Source organism: Anoplophora glabripennis, unplaced genomic scaffold, assembly GCF_000390285.2.
Source record: "Anoplophora glabripennis isolate ALB-LARVAE unplaced genomic scaffold, Agla_2.0 scaffold257, whole genome shotgun sequence".
Taxonomy (NCBI): Eukaryota; Metazoa; Arthropoda; class Insecta; order Coleoptera; family Cerambycidae; genus Anoplophora; species Anoplophora glabripennis.
In genome coordinates, this window is record NW_019416380.1 from 80,650 (window position 1) to 91,945 (window position 11,296).

Here is an 11,296-nt window from a genome sequence, read left to right on the forward strand (position 1 = left end):
TGTAAAAATATTAACCAGTGCTTCCTCAGACCAAAAAAAGCATTTAACCCAACATCTTCCTTAAAAACTTACGGACTTTCAAAGAATTTTTTTTAACTGTTAAGGATATAGGGGAAATTTTGTATCGTCCTGTACATATTTAACTAACGTCTAGAGTTCTAAGCATGCGGTATGCTAATATATGAGTATTTAAAGTTTGAATGATTTGAGACTGAAATTATCCGCATCACAATGTTAAAGTGATGGTTTACAACCCCATCCACGTAAGCTATTATCAATACCACTCTCTCATAACTCTTTGTGTCTATGAAAGGACTCTCATATAAGCTCCTTGCAACTTGTATCCTGTAAAATCTGATCGCTTTCGGCACTTAAAGTATGTTCCTTTTATAGGCTATAAAACCTTTTATCGTTATTAGTTTTGACAGAGAATAAGATCGAGTCAGTTGTAATTGTTTCATTTATATTTTTGAACTGACCAAAGTTTTACACTTCAAATTCTATTATCACATTTTTTCTCTCAGATTTTTTCACACAAATGCCTTGCTTTATTAAATAGCATATTATAAATACGTCTACTACTTATTCTACGATACAGATTAAAAATATATACAAAGATACTTTCTTTTATTCATCACTGACAGAAAATTATAAAAAATTACGATTTTTGCACATAAAATCAGTCTCATAAAATTCTACCACCCTTATATCTAGAAGAAAATGGTAGAGACATAAGTTTTAGGATTTTTTTTTGAGATTTTGGATGATTTTCAAAGAGCTGTAACTTGGAGCGAAATGATCGTAGAGAAAATAAAAAAAAGAAAATTGAAGCTTCAAGTGTCTAGTTTTTAGATCTGCAGTTTAAAATTTTTTAGCATCATCAGTTTCTGAGTAATCATAAGAAATTTAACGGAAAAAAATTGTAAATTTTTGCTTTCTTTAAACAGACCTATGGACTTATAATTATTACGTAATTTCATCATAAAGCTCTTTTAGATAATTTAGTTGTTAGTTGTTTTAACTTTGAAATAAACAAAAAAAAAATAATGACTTTTTTTTTATTTAGGGCTTACTTTCAATGTTACAGGGAAAAGTATGTCGAAAAACGGGTCATTTTTCATTCATTTTTTTTTGGTTTGTTTGCTGTTCCCCTGAATTTAGCAATGGTTTTTTGGAATAGGCAAACTCGGATTCTTATTCTACATAATATTTGGGATTTTTCTGTACATCAAAATAGGTGACTTCAAATACAAATATCGCATGAACTATTGATACTTGTACCAAAGGCAGTTTTGTAAAGATTTTTTTAAAATACAGTATTGTTGTATGTCCATATACAGGGTGTTCTGAAAGTTAAGTCATTTATTTTAATAGTTAGTAGAACTTATAAAAAGAAGTCAATTTACCAAAAATCGTTTATATAAAAGTAGTCAAATAAAGCGATTATTAACAATTATTTAAAAAAAAATGAAATTTAAAAACTTTCTAATACAAACCTGATTTATTGTAATTTTTGGCCTCATAAACATAAATTGTTTGTTTAATACTGATACTGGGTATGCATTTTTTTTGTAGTTGCTCGGTTTTGAGTACGCTTTTCGATTTGACAGTGCTAAATAATTCGTACAATCGTGCGTGATATTATTTTTGATTTGTGGGTGTTTTGTGTAATAAAAATGGCACGTGTTTATGAAGACAATAAACTAGTGGACATAATATTAACTTACAGGGTGTGTCTACAAAATGCAGCCGCAGCATGTCGCTTGTACGCGGAAAGGTTTCATTATTTTTTTTTAAATATACCGCTGCTATGACAAAATCTAGTAATTTTTAATTCTGTATTAGATGATATTACTATTGTAATCAATTAAAAAAGTTTTTAGCTATCATTAAAAATTTTTCCTGAGTACGGCTCTGAACGCTTTCAAAATACCTGTATCTACTGGAGGGGAGAGAGAGAGAGAGAGAGATTAGAGAATAATAGTCAATACATCACAAAATATCCAACAATTTTTTTAATCCATAATTTAAAAAGTTGTATCTAATAAAAAATTAATAGGAATTTATGAAATATTTTATTATTTCTAATTACTATTGCTAACAGTAGTAAAAAATTGTTGGATATTTTGTGCGGTTTTGAAAGCTTTCAAAGCCGTACTCAGAAAAATTTTTAAATTATAGCTAAAACACGCTAAAAACTTTTATAATAATATTAATATTAATAGTAATATCCTCTAATTCAGAATTAAAAATGACTTTAGATTTTGTCATAAAAATAGCAGCGGCGTATTTAAAAAAATTAACCCGATGATGGCCCCTCGAAGACGAAACGTCGGATTGCAAAAATATTGACGTCATTGTATGGAGCGAAAAAAGTGGCATTGTAAATATATAATTTATTTTAAAACTCGTTTTCAAATAAAGCCAGAAAAAATTAAACAATTTTGTAAAATTTCGGGTCTCTCTTACCGTTGCCTAGATCCTAGTGCTATCCCATCCTTATCTTGGACACACTGTATATCTATGAATTCATCAAGCTTTAAAAAAAATAAGTACTTACACTAATCGATCCTACGGAAAAAAAATATTATTTATTTTATTTATTCACTATTCGACTTATATTTATAGCAATCCTGTACAAAAATAGGTTTGAGTCAAACAATGAAACAGTTTTTTTTTTATTTTTTCCATACAATTGAATGATGTAGTCAGTTTTTGACTTTTTCTTTTAATTTAAATAAATTATCAACAATTACTGAAAAATTCATTGCTGCAAATCATTTTTTACTTTTTTGCATTTTTGAGCATGTTATTGAACTGTGATTACAAATTTTTTTATTTCACCAAAAAGTATATGTCAAAACGAAAAAAATGATTACCGGCAGAACTCTGTACGATGATTATTTTAAGTAGAATTTTTCTTTGAAAAAAAGTGTTTCAGGCCGAAAAAATGAATATCTCAAGAGACTTCCTGATTTGTTTATCTAAAAAATTTGAGGTTATTTAAGACAGAGAAAGGTATAGTTTCACCCAGTTTCGTCAAAATTAAATTATTTTTGCGGAAATGAGAAATAAAAAACAAAAAATCAGAAAAAAACTGTTTTTCGCATTTTTCTCGGAGATTTTGAGGTTATGTTAAACAATGATCTCTACAAAAGTTGTAGATTTTTGCATGATCTACAACTTTTGTATTAGATACTTTTTTGTTTCACGTCAACTTTCGCCAGAAATCCCAATGATACAATTTTTCATAACTTTTCAATCCCCTAAATTAACTCTCCGCCGCCCCTGCTCATGCATTTATTTTTTTTCAATTATTATAAGCTCCTTTATCATTTCCACTTATAAAAATCCAGGTAACAATTTTCTTTTTTTACCCTCGAAATGAGTTATTTTGATCGGTCTATAAACGATTTTTGGTAAATCGACTTTTTTATGACCAGCTATTAAAATAAAAGACTCAACTTTGAGAACACCCTGTATATTAAACTTTCAAGGTCATCTTGCCTTGAAGTCGTAGAAAAATTTCCTACAACTTTGGTCTTTACCATATTTTCCTAGACAGAAAGATAAAAAAAGAATGGCTCATTGCAAATCCTATTACAGAACAAGGTGTACGAAATATATTTTCTTTTCATTTCAGGGCTCCTCTCAGTTCCACTACACTCCCGGGGGTGGCCTCTAAGTGATGCACTCCAACTCCAGCACACCCACCAAGTTCGATAATAACAATGAGATTAAGAAGTCAGTCGAGAAAATGAGCGATTCCAGCAAGTCGAGCTACCAGGCGATCAAGTCGACGGAATCCCTGCAACCCTCCAGGAAGTCGAAAAAGAAAACCGGCGTCCACCTGAACAACCTCTGGTCGATATGGTACGGGATATTCTGCACGGCGCTGCAGGCCTATGCGGCGTACAAGTGCCTGAAGAGGATATTGGGTGAGTGGTGGGAAATGGGTCAATTGGGTTCGGAATGCCATATTTCTGATGTAATCTGAAGGGAAAAAATAATTACGTTGTCGCACGCACTCTGCATAATTTAGACGGTTTCGTGGGTTTATTAAGCTCTATCGCGGTGCGGACAGGGACTATATCCGGATTTGGTGGATCGATATCACCACCTAATTGGTATTGAATGGAATTTACAAAGAAACTTAATTCAAAAGGTTTTTTTAATTGTGTCTTATTTTTTGACGTCGCCCTGCTTCATGACACATTTGGTATACCTGTTAATAATCTTGTAAATGATGTTTATCAAAAAGTTGTTTGATGCAGCTCTTAACCAACTCTGAATCATCCCGACTGCTTCATTATCATCTATAAATTTCTATATTTGCAAATGTTCTTTGATGGTTTCAAACAAATGATAGTCTGATGATTCTGTATGGTGGCTACTGGCTACAACATCTCCAAAAGTTAAAAGGGACAACGCTAACGTCAAAAGGGTACTTTAGCTGACTGGAACAAAAAAGACAATTTTGTTCTTGGACAAAAATAGTTATTTTTGTATCCCTTCGAGCATATACTCCTAGAGACAGCCTTCAGTGCTGAGAAAGCGCGACTGGTGTGCGAGAGAAAAAGGAGAATAAAATGACTTGCTATTTTTCTCGCTCCGCGAGCTGATTGGTACAGGATGGTCATTGGTATGGAGGGGAGCACGCATCGACCAATCCAGCTCGCGGAGCGAGAGAGAAAGCATGTCCTTTTGTTCTCCTTTCTCTCTCGCACACCAGTCGCGTTTTCTCAGCACTGATGTCTGCCTCTAGGAGTATATGCTCGAAGTTGTATCCAGAACTCGAAATGGTACTTTTGCATTCAAAAATATAAATAGAAATATTTGAAATTATTCAATTTTCGTGGCTGAAAACGTACATAAGTATTGTCGAAACCTGGAGAGTTGCATGTACAAAATTTGGACAGGACATAGCTAATACAACGCGAAACATCGCCTTAATGTTAAAAATGCTGTCACCGCCGTTTTTGGTAGAGAAAATTCGAAATATTTGAAATTATTCAATTTTCGTGGCTGAAAACATACATAGGCATTGTCGAAACCAAGAGAGTTGCTTACATGCTTATATTACTTAAAATGTATATTGTTTAATTAATAAAATCATAAATAAGTTTGGAAACAATGACAAGTTATTTTAATATTTGTTTTATGTTCTAGAATGTTAATTCAAAAGTCAGTAATTACAGTAACATTAACAAAAGAAATAGGAAAACCTTGGTGTATGATCAAAGAGGAAGATTCAGTACTGTATCCCGTTGCTATAAATTCAAGGTTCATTATATGCATAGAACTTTCTATGCATATGTACTATCTACATCAATATTATTACTTTCTCTTTCAATTGTATCTACAGGATGTCTCATAATTAGCTGCCAACCCTGAACAGGCCGATTCTATGATCAAAACTAAGTAAAAAGTTCATATGAACATGGGTCCGGAAATGCTTCCTAAGGGCACAGGGACCCATTGTAGAGGGAGGAATGGAAAACATTTTTTGCAATATCTCTCAATCGCGTTGTGATAAATGAATGAAATTCGATATACACAGCTAAATTTTGATGGGCAATTTGATGGACTAATCCATTTATTTCCACAAGGTCCATTGGAGTGGGTACGGGGGGCCCTTGGTACTTTGCGTGTGTAACTTTTTCATCTTTGACTTTTTAACAAATTGGACAGCAAATTCCGTTTTCCCGAACTGTTTTACGTTAAAAAGGTACTCTTGTTTCAAATCGTTATCTTTAACGGTTTCTGAGAAAATCGCTCTTGAATTAATCCCACTTTGGTCAATTTCATAGTAATTTAAACAAAAAAAATTTTTTTGTTTAAATTTAATCTAATTTTAATAAAAAAATAATAATAAAAAATTAAATTAAATAAAAATTAATCCTTTAAATGGAAAAGAGAGGAAAGGAAAATTATTATTATTTTTTTTTGTTTAAATTACTATGAAATTGACCAAAGTGGGATTAATTCAAGAGCGATTTTCTCAGAAACCGTTAAAGATAACGATTTGAAACAAGAGTACCTTTTTAACGTAAAACAGTTCGGGAAAACGGAATTTGCTGTCCAATTTGTTAAAAAGTCAAAGATGAAAAAGTTACACACGCAAAGTACCAAGGGCCCCCCCGTACCCACCCCAATGGACCTTGTGGAAATAAATGGATTAGTCCATCAAATTGCTCATCAAAATTTAGCTGTGTATACCAAATTTCATTCATTTATCACAACGCGATTGAGAGATATTGCAAAAAATGATTTTCATTCCTCCCTCTTCAATGGGTCTCTGTGCCCTTAGGAAGCATTTCCGGACCCATGTTCATATGAACTTTTTTACTTAGTTTTGATCATAGAATCGGCCTGTTCAGGGTTGGCAGCTAATTATGAGACACCCTGTATACGATCCAGCTTAAGAAATGTACTTTGTTCAGGGCTGGGATGAGGGAGATTCAGTAGAGAACCCTTGAGGGATATACCTGCTATACTGCTATAAATTTTCTTCATATTGCTTATCTACTGAACTTTATTGATATCTGCAAAACTTACGTCCATCTTAGTATTTTCAATCGTACCTACTCATCTAGTTACAGAAGTGTACTTTGTCTAGTGCTATATTGTTTTAAAACATTATTTTGACGTATAAACTTTTAGATATTAACAGCGCTTTTGCTCTGAAGATGTAATTGAGTCACGAAACCTGTCGCCAATTAAGAAAATTACAATTTACAACAAAGTTATTAATTTTAAGATAATTGCTACGCATTTTTGCTGAAGAAATTTCTATTGAATAATCGAAGTTTGCAGATTTATTTTACCCTTTTTAACTTTTACTGATCGAAATCACGTGTGCTTAGTGTTTTCCGTAATATTGTTTCCGCCGCTCTTGTTCCGCCAGTTTTAATGCCTTCGAATTACGTTAGTAAACTCATTCGTCAACTAAAATTGGATTCTCATTAAGTTTCGCTCGCTTAACTAACCGAATTCGAATCACTTGAGCCGATTTCATTTGAAAAGTTTGCCACAATGAAATGAAACGTACCAAAAACGTAATTCATTAGGTTGGCGGAAGGGGGGGAGGGGGGCGACTGTTCGATTTAGCCCAACACAGGACATTTTCATGCTTGAACAGCGTTATGCGAGTTGGTAAATTCCAGTCTGGTGGTTTTCACGGGCTTTTAAATAAATTTAGGTAAAGTGACGCGAATACTAGCTAATATAATAAATTCATTTTCTATATCGTATAAAAATGTTGATAGTAAAGTATGTTGGCGGAGAAACAGAGATAATCATAATTTCCAATATTAAAGCTATAAAATTTCGGAAACACCAACTTCAATCAAGTCAAATTTACTGAGCGCCAAAATAAATCTGATCACGTGGGCCTTGGGCATTTATGAAGGCACTGTATATTTTAACCAAAATCGTCAATATTTCCGACGATGTAAAACCAAAATATAACTTTTTTTCCTGAAACCAAGAGGCTCTTCTTCAATGCTTCTAAGAACTTTTGAGAAACAATATTCTTTTCCTTAATTGGGTATCTTCTTTCTGGTATCATTTGAAACTGGAACAAATAACGTTAAATTAGCTAATACCAGCTGCAAATGTATAAAATGTTATGAAAAAAATCCGCTAAACTGAACTATACTCAACACAATACGTAGATAGTCCTTTAAAATTATTCAAAACGCAAAAAAACAACTTGAAACGATTTATTTTATGTCATATCAACTTGTTAAGTTGTTGAAAATAATTAACTTAACAGCTGAATAGTAAGTACGATAAACCTAAAAAAAACTGTTATATCTGTTATATGCATAAAGGTTATGTTTAAGTTTAATAAGTAATGAATGATGTATCAGCATCTAGATGCGTTCTTCTAGGTCACATTAAAAATTTTAGACAGCAATTGACTTATTTTAGACAAAATGCAACTAGTTATAAACAAAAACTGGGATAAACACAAATCAATATGCGGTTTGCCGCTATCTTGATAAAGAAACACAAAATATACAGGGTGTTAAAAAAAGAGTATAAAATATTTCAGGAGGTAATAGTATGAACCAAAATAAGCAGAAAAGTCTTAATAAACATGGGTCCGCAAAGTAACGGTTGCGGAGATATGGACCACTATTCGTTTTTCAAACATTTTATTTTATTAGGAATAAACCGACAAAGGAAGCTTTTAACAAACAAAAAACAAAGTTACAGAAGATGTTCAAAGTGCCCTCCGTCCATTTCCAAGCAGGCACGACATCTTCGTCTCAACGATATTCGAACTCTTTCGAAAACACCCTCCTTGGTTTGGATTTCTTGACACTTTTGATTAATCCGTAGCTGCAGCTCTTCCAGGCTATTTACAGGAGTACCATACACTAATGTCTTCAAATATCCCCAAACAAAGAAATCTAGAGGGTTCAGATCAGGCGATCTTGGAGGCCATAAAACAGGTCCGGCCCTTCCTACCCATCTATGTGGAAAAGTTTGGTGTAAATGCTCTCTAACGGCCATGGAAAAATGAGCTGGAGCACCATCATGCTGGAACCACATTTGTTGCCTCTGATTCAAAGGAATGTCTTCCAAAAACTCATACAGTGTGTTCTGCAGAAAGTTGAGGTAAGCAGCGCCTGTTAATCGGTTTGGTAAAACAACAGGACCTAGAAACCTGTCACCTACAATACCCATCCAAATGTTTAATGAAAAACGTGCCTGATGTCCAGATTCTATTAGAGCATGAGGATTTTCGTCGGCCCAAATATGCGTATTGTGAAAATTAAACACTCCATTTCTTGTGAACCCGGCCTCATCAGTAAAAAGAATGTTTGCAAGAAAACGAGGGTCTTCAGCATCATGACGTAGAAACCAGCGGCAAAAAACCAAACGTGCTTGATGATCATTTATTGGATTTAAGGCCTGTACTCGTTGCACATGGTATGGATAAAGCAGTTGCTCGTGAAGGATTCTCCAAACAAGAGGACCACTAATTCCTACCTCGGCTGATATTCTCCGCACACTCGTACCTGGATTCTGCTCTACCAGTGCTAGAATTTCTTCTTCTGCTCTAGGAGTGGATACCGACCTTGGTCTTCCGGATAAATGGCACTGTTTGCTCAAGGAACCGGTATCACGCAATCTTTGGTGAATTCTTCCAAACATGCGTTGTGAAGGAATCTGGCGATTTGGATAAGCGTCAACATAAAGACGTCGCGCTTCGGTGGCGTTCCCATTAGCACGACCATACATGAAATGCATGTCTGTTAATTCTGCGTTAGAGTAACCAGCCATAGCGAAAGAAAACTTGTGCACTGAGAACAACTGTCAAATACGTACTGTTTATTTCACTAAACATCAACCAACTATTATAAGAAAATACACAACGTTTTTGCAAAATAAAAAAAGGGGCTAAAAAACATAAAACATTCCATATCTCCGCAACCGTTACTTTGCGGACCCATGTTTATTGAGACTTATCTGCTTATTTTGGTTCATACTATGACCTCCTTAAATATTTTACACTCTTTTTTTTAACACCCTGTATATGATATGTCCTGTTGGTCCTGAAAAATTACAGCGGATATTAAAAATATTCAGGTTTTATTTATAAATATCCACTATTTCTTATGTTGAAAAGAGGGTTTAAATTAACTTGAATTTCTGGAAAGCCTATATTTAATAAAAAAATGATGTAAAATTGTTCCTATTTAACCATCCCCTGTAAACAACGTTTAGGCACTATTATTAATTTATCAGCTCAAGATTTCTAAGAAAGACCATTAATTTCAAACTTGAAAACCCTTTAAATTGAAGGCGAAACGCCCCTAAAAATTTAACAAACGACAGCTCATTCATTTGACTTTGAGTTCAGGAAATAAACACACCCACCAGCAAAGTAAGAAGTCTTGTTCTTGATGAAGAATCGATAGACAATATTTACAGCTACAAAGTCTAGCAAGCGCTGCCCTGAAGCAAGTTTACATAATGGTGTTCTTATTGGCTCGAGAAAACATTACTCCAAGGCCTGTAAGTGGTTATAAATTGAAACATTAAGTTCGTCTCACTTGCCTTGTAAAATTTAATAAGGAAATTTATGAGTAGGTACGTGGATTCGAACAAACTGAGGTAGCAATTAACAAGATCAAACGTCTGCGAAATAATATCGGTAATAAGTCCACAATTTAAGCTTTAAAGTATATCTTGGAAATGACATAAAACCAGTCCAATTATGACCTTCATTTCCCATTTATTAACTGTACTGTTGTCAAGAGGGATAAAGTTTTATAAGCAAGTTTAGGTTAAAAATAACTTAATCGATTTAACCTTTTTTGAGGATAGAAACCCGTATCCAAACTTTAGTCAGTCCGGTCCTGAGCTGATCCGAGATGAGTATTTCACGAATGTAAAACTTCCTTTGGCGCTTCGACAAACATAAATCGATCTCCTCGCCTCTTGAATATATCAGGAGCTCTTGATCCGAAATAATTACTTTGATATTGCGAGTGAAAGCCATCGAACGCGGATACGAATGTTGAACCTGATGTAACATTTCATTAACTTCGGATTCAAAGCGTCTCGCAACATATAGGTTTAGTTACAGACAGTTTAATGAACAGAACCTGCTCTAATTATGTTTAGTGAAGGAATTCCTTGTGACGTCAAATTGGCTGTTGATGCGGGATAATTTGAGCTAAGGAAAATTTAAGGATAAAGGAAATAAAAATATGTTCGTCAATATGAACACGCAGGTTGTTAATGATATACAATATCGAACTTTAATGGTTCATTTTAGAGAATGAGAGAGGTGAGATTCTGCTAACCAGTGCACAGTGGCGGAAATACTGGAAAATACCGTCGTTAAGAACGGAAATTGAAGTCCCGTTTCATCTAACAAAGTACTACAACATTCATATAGATGTCGCTACAGGAAATACGTTTATAGTAAACTTAGTACGATAATTTCATTTATTCAAATTCCGGCAAAATACACCTAAAAAAACGAGAAAATGCCAGGTGCACGCACACGTGCACGATAATCAGTTGTCCGGCCTATACGTCCATCCCACTCTCTTGCTATCTCATAATTGCATATGAAAAGAGAAGGATAATAAAATAATAAAAACTCCAATTTGCGGCCGCCGGTTTTTTGTTCTGAAAATATTTCTATTTTCTATCTTCTACATATTATTATGTACATATTTACAAAAAAGGAGGATGGCAAGTGGTTGTACAAATTTATAATATTTGCAGCCAACTAAAAGTTTTATTTCATATTATTTTCTACATTTTA

At 33.7% G+C, this 11,296-nt stretch overlaps 1 protein-coding gene across 2 annotated transcripts in view; it reads left to right on the top strand.

The window, feature by feature from the left end:
* The window catches only part of LOC108905300 (protein tincar), a 224,274-nt gene that overhangs the window by 59,080 nt on the left and 153,898 nt on the right, over nt 1-11,296 (top strand). For both annotated transcript variants that reach the window (XM_018708107.1, XM_018708108.1), the window contains exon 2: nt 3,644-3,938. In XM_018708107.1, coding sequence (XP_018563623.1) covers nt 3,689-3,938 — 250 coding nt within the window. In that variant the 5' untranslated portion in view covers nt 3,644-3,688. The remainder of the gene's footprint in view (nt 1-3,643; nt 3,939-11,296) is intronic.